The sequence below is a fragment of the Rhopilema esculentum genome, chromosome 16, assembly GCF_057945365.1.
Source record: "Rhopilema esculentum isolate cy_ngs chromosome 16, ASM5794536v1, whole genome shotgun sequence".
NCBI lineage: Eukaryota > Metazoa > Cnidaria > Scyphozoa > Rhizostomeae > Rhizostomatidae > Rhopilema > Rhopilema esculentum.
Window position 1 is genome coordinate 7,688,145 of NC_142830.1, and position 7,419 is coordinate 7,695,563.

At 37.9% G+C, this 7,419-nt stretch overlaps 1 protein-coding gene across 3 annotated transcripts in view; it reads right to left on the minus strand.

Annotated features, from left to right (window-relative positions):
• The window catches only part of LOC135682820 (uncharacterized), a 55,338-nt gene extending 50,218 nt beyond the window's left edge, over positions 1–5,120 (minus strand). For all 3 annotated transcript variants that reach the window (XM_089113034.1, XM_065197880.2, XM_065197877.2), the window contains exon 1: positions 4,819–5,120. In XM_089113034.1, coding sequence (XP_088969160.1) covers positions 4,819–4,903 — 85 coding nt within the window. In that variant the 5' untranslated portion in view covers positions 4,904–5,120. The remainder of the gene's footprint in view (positions 1–4,818) is intronic.
• Positions 5,121–7,419: the final 2,299 nt, after the last annotated feature.

A 7,419-nucleotide genomic window follows, 5' to 3' on the forward strand; every position in this document is an offset into this window, starting at 1 on the left:
TTGGCAAGTGAAATGTTAGTCATTTGAAAATAGCCAAAACTAAAGAGTCTGGGAAGAGTTAATAATGTCATTCATATGAAGTAGAAACAGTAGTGGCGCAAGTACAATGCTTTGTGGAACACCAAATTGATAGCTATTTGCATTTATACTATTTATACTGCTTTAGTTCTGTCGTATAAAGTCGACGTAAATCACGAATGTGCAATTCCTCTCAAACCATAATGCTCTAACGAAGACCAAAGGTCCTGCCTAATTTTGTTACTGAAAAAACGTGCCAAAATCCATTTTCTCTACACAACAATTATTTAAATGGATCATTTTATCACCCGTCTCACATTATAAGGACACAAAGCTCATCAGTAAGGCCTTGCTGATGTCCATGTCTTTCCAAAGCAAACAACCACAAATCTTTAAATGTGTCTGAAAACAATTATCATCCTCTATTTAAACGAAAAGGTACCTTCTTTGACAGTACGCATGAGTGAACTTCTATAAACGGCCTACTATAAAACGTATGTATAGACACAAGATTAAGCACTGACATGAACACTGGTCATTGGTTATAATGGACATTCATTGGAAATATAGTTATAAAAACCTAGCTTGCGTAGAAGAAATTCAAAAAACATGTTGCAGATGAAAATGTGACTTTATATGAAAATGGATTTAAACACAAGGCCTATTACACTATTTTACATGCTCTGCGTCGCAACTTTAATCAAGTCATTGTATAAAAGATTTAACTTGACTAATCCTTGTCGTATTTTTCTGAAATATACTCATTACTTAAAAGAAAACCCAGCTCAGAATTGGCACTAAAAGTTCTTGAAGGTTTCTTAAATACAAATTTCTAACGTTCCACATTTTGAAAATACAAAAACGAGATAACACGAAGAACGCCTTATTGGTCACAAGGAGATCTTCCTTTTTCATTTACGTCGACTAACAAGGAAATAGGTGTCTAATCGTGAAGAGAATCATTTCCACCCCATTTTTAAATGAATAGGTGATCAGTAATTTTGTTTCTTAATACTTTAGTAATCCTAGAGCTCGAAATCTTTTAGATGATTTTTTGAAAATGGCTTTGAAAAAAGCAAAAATTTTACAAAATATTAACTAAAAGCCCTTATTGCTTTATTAAAAGATGATTTTGATATGAGACAAAAGGGGTGTCGTACTGAAAATAAAACTTGATTCTTTGAATTCTCGTCTAAAGCATTATAATGGCAAATTATGACCTAAAGTTTTAGTTGCACGATAGCGAAACTTTTTCTTATATCCTTAAAATAAATAACATTTTTCGTAAAGAGCTGGAGATACTTTTAATGTTTCAGAGTAACGACGAGATTGTTTTAGTGAAAAACATTCCATGAATTATATTTTTTGTTTTTGCATCCCTTAAATCTACCAAACCGCTCTGGATTCATAGGTCTCGCAAAGACCGAGCAAAATGGCTTAAAATGCACATTTTCTTTGTAATACCTTCTTATACTGGAAAACACCCTCGTAACCTAGAAAATCAAGCATTGGCTTGACCTGCATCATACTGTGGTCCAAATGGAAAAAAGAACAGATTGCGGAGCAATGATATTATCTTTAGAAAGACATTGCTCGAAAATTTTCATATATAATTCTAGTTGCAGAATTATCATTGGTAATTGTTGGGGAGACGAACCAGAAGAGACAATTTTCAAATGTATGGGGTAACCCAATGTCCTAGGGTCAGAACGCATGCGTAATAATGACTTCGTTTCATGCACATGTTCTTTGACTCCAGAACGGAGGGTTGCCTAAATGTCCTGGAGGGTTGCCTCAATGTATGGGGCAACCCAATGTCCTGGAGGCAGAACGCATGCGTAATAATGACTTCGTTTCATGCACATGCTCTTTGACTCCAGAACGGAGGGTTGCCTAAATGTCATGGAGGGTTGCCTCAATGTATGGGGCAACCCAATGTCCTGGAGGCAGAACGCACGCGTAATAATGACTTCGTTTCATGCACATGCTCTTTGACTCCAGAACGGAGGGTTGCCTAAATGTCATGGAGGGTTGCCTCAATGTATGGGGCAACCCAATGTCCTGGAGGCAGAACGCACGCGTAATAATGACTTCGTTTCATGCACATGTTCTTTGACTCCAGAACGGAGGGTTGCCTCACTCAATAAAAGACTCCTTTATTCGTATCCCCAGCAAGTAATGCTACAGAGCTAGAAACTATTTCTCGATCTTGAAAGAAAACCAAAAGGGCGAAATATCGACCGTTATAGCTACATATTTTTACTGACACATTTAACAATGAAAACTCAGACCACCTTGACCGAGAGCATAAGCCTTGACTTGACACTTATGTCGGTTACAGTTTCAATGTTGCCTCGTGACCTTTTCTGTGTCTTTCTAGATAGATGCGAGCAGTACGGAGTGTGCAAGTCCGGCCTAAAATACATAGACCCGAAAATTTCACTTCGACCCAAACGAAATATATCAGAAGTTTGTATCAGACTCGGAATATTGAAAACTGTTCCATGTAGACCTAATACGTTTTTAAAATATCATTGGACAAGTATTGTGAAACCATGATTGAGTTGGACATCTTGTCTTGTGTCAGCCTTTCAGAATTAAAGAAAAAAGCCAATTTTGGTAGAAACACTTTTTGATTTTAACATCTTACAAAAATGATCAATGATAAAAAAATTGCTATTTGTAACACGTTTTGCACTAGCGGACGGCGAATGGCTTCTCAAACAGATTTTATATAAAATACATCAAAGATTTTAAAAAGGCCTGGTAAGCATAAAACATTAGGGTGCATATCCCTTCCCTTCCTAGTCATCCTCGCTTACTTTTCGCCTTTGATTTGAACTTATGCAAAAAGGATGGCTTGTGAGGGCACAAGGGAGCATTTTAATAGTTACCCTATGCTATCGCATATAAGTTACTTTGCAGGGTTTTAACAAAACATTTATCAAATTAATTTACAGTATACCACTTCCAGGTCCGTCGCAACAGAGTGCATTGCAAAACAAGGAGTTTTTTGCCACCTAAGGGTGCTTAGTCGTCAAATTTCTAAACTTGTCGGCATAAAGAACGATCTAGCGACGGGCCTGACCACTTCAGCAGTGGCGGACACCTGGGGGCGAGGGGGTTATCGCCCGCCCCAATACTTTGGAGGACAATGGTCTTCTGTTCTAAAACAATTGCAAAACGTGATCAAAACTATAGGCTTGCTACCCCCCCCCCCCCAATAACCAAGTGTCCGCCCCTGCATCTTAGTCACAGGAATTTCGAACTGCATAGTGTTCGAAATGTGGCTGGTAAGTTATCAACTCACTTTCATTACGATGAGTTGAGAAGTTCTCTCTATAGTATGATTTTTTGATGTTCTATAAAGATTGATAAAATTTCAGGATCGCTAGATGCATAATTCTTCAGAATTTTGACTCAAATAATTTCCTGAGAATCGACGGTATCGTTATAAAAACGTAGTGGAATCGTCAGAAATTAGCGGCTCTTGACTAAAGGGAGCCCTGCCCTGTAGTAAATGTCACGATGTTTTCACAATAGGCCTTAAAGTTATCATTTTGTAATATCAAAGGTATTTCCTTGATAAGCCTATTAGAGAGAAGGATTTAGCTCCGAAAGTAGCCAAAATTACCAATTCAGTTTGTAAACTTCCGTTTATGCTGGAAATTTTACGAACGCAGAGGTTTAAAGCTGTGGTTTCATTGACCCAGCCAGAGTGGCCAACATGATGCAGATTATCGGCATTTTGTGAAAACTTCAAAAACAAGATCTAGAAGTCTTGGCTATGCTGTACTCTGGTAACAATGATAACAGTTTCATTCCAAGAACAGAGAGGGCGTCTACTTTCTTTCTGACGATGGGAGTTTTTATTGTGCGGTTTGGTAACTGTATGCTGAGGGAATCCCCGGAAACCTATTATGATACAGGAAGTGGCAGCTAACAATGTCATTAAGCACTGCACATCACGAAATATGAAAGCAAGTAATCAGAATAGGCCCTTGTCGGATAAGCAGAGGGTCGATCACTAAACTTAATAGTACTGGTACTAAGCCTTTGTTACAGAATGCCTCCAAGGCAAGTTTTTGGACGTCAAAGTTAAGATCATTGCAGCCTGGCGATTTTGTTCTCGATGCAAGATTTTTACGATGTTTATAGCCCTTAATCTTACGGTTTCCTCATGGCGACATTCAAGCATGTTTGATGCGAATAATCCTGCACCGCGAACTCAAACCCTAGTAATAAGCACTCGACAATCATATGGGTTGACCCGGTGACCCTCCGCATCTACCCACAGTTGATCTGTTTTGGGTATCCTTACAGAATTCTTGAAGTGCTCCGATATATTCTAATGCTTTTAACATCCAACCAAAATAGGCTAATTTGTCAGTGACGATGTCAGCCATTCTCACGTTTCATACTCATAGGAACCGTCCTAGCGATGTGTTATATTGACACTAGTCTTCTACGAAAACTACATTATCCTTATATTCAACAGTATACATTGGTAAAGAAAAATAATCTTTACTTGACTACCGAGATGACTGAGGCCTTTGTACCTCCCTCGGGGGTTCCTCTTAGGACATGTTTGATACAAGCCATCGTCGTTCATAAACGAGTGCATGGCCTAGGTAATTGAATCGATTTACTATGTAAACATTTCTTACGGCGTGTCATTGGTCTAAGATTAGTTCTGAAACTTGCTCTCAGTCAAATTAACCTCAACAGTATCTGTTTAATATAACCTATCACAGATCGGTTGAAAGTAAATAAACAATGTATGTTATTGTGAGTACATACCGTATGCAGTGTGTCCAGAAATAACAGCCAATATGAACAAATTGCCGAGAAAGAACAGCCAAGAAACTGTGTGAAATTTCTCCATCCTTTCGAACGTAGGCAGTAGCTACCGTGTTACAAGCACAGCAACTTGCCAGGCACGTTCCAATGGAAATATAGCGATTTAACCAGCCTCCGAACAAACTTAAAGGTCAACGAAACCTTCAGGCTTTTTCAAGCATGTTTATTCGGCTCCTGTGCATTCATCTATGGAGAAACACTCAAAACATATAAACGCGATACTTGGCCGTTTTATAAAAAGGCTAAATGCCTGGAGGAAAAATCTTGAGCAAGGCTTGATCTCCTGGGTAACGTGCTCGAGTCCAACCCTGAGAAGGAGACCGGACGTGAAAAGGGAAGGGAGCAGTTTGAACACAATGTGATCGCATGGTTGGATATCAGCGGCGAAGGTCTTTCCTTTTGTATTATTTGCGGAGATTCACTGTAACTTTCAGCCTTTAGAATAAAAGCTAACTGTATAGGTTAGTTTTGCATACATTAGATCCGTTCGAAATGAAAGTGCTTTTTGGGAGGGCACACTTTATATTGGTTCCTTCAGCAAAATAGCTTTTACAGAGAACACGTCTGCTACCACATAACATTTGGGAAATTAAAAACCTGTCATGTTTTATCTCAGATATATGTCATTTGTCCAATTTGAGGAGATCGTCGATCGTTTCTTGACGCTCACATAGGAACATGAATTGGGGGCAAATCATCGGCAAGACTTCATTTTCTACCTGGGAAACGTTTAGAAAATTGATCCAATCTTCCCTATCAATAGCAAACCCGGTCTTCCCTATCAATTTTTGGGGAGTACCTACGGCAGGTGGTTGCTAACGAGTTGCTAACTTCTCTTTTCATAGAGGACATCTCTCTCGTCCTAGATGGAATTAATTTTGTTGGTTACGTCAAAAAGCCCCGATGGATGTAAGCTGAGTCAGAATCAGAAGTTTGTATTTCTACAGATTTTCAACATCGAGGACATTTGCCTTTACAGTGCTATCAGAACGAAATTCATATTGGAGGCTACCCATTTTATTCCTTCTTATTCAGTACACTGTTATAAAGGAAATAGGAACTACAGTTTGACATTTACTACAGTTTGGCTCCAGCCCCCAACAGCCTCCCACCCCACCCCCGGTACGAGCCTGCTTTCACATGGCAACAAGAATATCCTTGTAAATTGTAAGTGTCCTTTAAACCTGAGCTGTTTAGTCATGATGCCAATGTTCTTAAATGCAGGTTTAATGGGAAATTTCAGGCTTTATCGACCTGTCAAGCAACCAGAAAAGGTGCTACATCATTCCATCCAGTTCAAGATTGTTGCAGGTATTGGTTTAGGCCAACTTTTGTACATTCAACAAAGCACAATTAGGCCCGTAAGATAAAACATTGAAATAGCTATATTTTTTAGCCTTCGAATCTTTGCCAAAAACCAAAATGCTATAAGAAAGTAACACACCTGTTTACGTTTTCACTAGCTCTTGCGGATCCTCCATTTTTTCTCTGGCTACTTTGATAGAAAATTCACCTTTGAAATTTACCGCCCTTTGAAATTTCCTCGTTCCTGCTCCGTAACCCCAAAAAGAGGCTATATTCAAGTCTACAAAGTAAATTGTTTAACCATACAAATCATAGTAGTAAGTAGTCAGTTCCAATGAAAATTTAGATGTAAATACTGCAATAGTGTATGACCAATAGAAATGCTCAATTTTATGTTTTAAAAAAAATGAAAAGTCTCTTGCAGTGATTGACGTTCTTCATTAAAAATACTTGTTTCATTTTAGCTTTCTCGTTGATGAAAAATAAATCTAGCTCAGTCATATTTTGAAATCGCCTTGTTTTGTCGTTCATGCGTATCTGAATCGCTATTTAAGCCATTTTTAATGAAGCTTTGGATAAGATTTCCTTGTGAAGTAATCCTTTGCATTAATGATAATTCACTTTTGAAGAAGTCAGGATCAAATTTCCCTCCTTTTTAATTGTGATACTTAGGATTCTATCTTCGAGTTCTTGAAAGGCTTTGAAATTGTATATGACAAAATAGGTGACAAGCAAAACTAGCTCAAGTTTGTATCGTTCGCTACACACTATTGAACAATGCTTCAGTGATGCATGCTTTGTATTACACCAATTCATAACAGGGAATAATATTTTCTGTAGGAGAAGGAACAAGGTTTAGGAGAAAGAGCATTTAGCAAACTTAAGGCAAAGGATAGGTCTTTCTCAGAGGTCTCAATAACTTTTTCATAACTGCACAAACTTCATGAAATGTCTTTTGAGCATCAATTAACATCGTTTGATTTCTAGATACAGGTCATTGATTTTTTGTTACAAAGTAAATCTTTTAACTCAGATTTCTTGAATTCTGTTTATTTCTGTTATCGTATCTTCAGATTTAATGGTACATTTTAGCCTGAATTTCAGACGGTAATTTGCTAGTCCCCCGAACAAAGGTGTATGATGGTAATGTTTTCTGCAGTAAATTTCTTTAACATTCTATGTTGAAGTCACACACATCTTACAATGTACTTTTTGTTGCCTCCTCTTTTAAATATC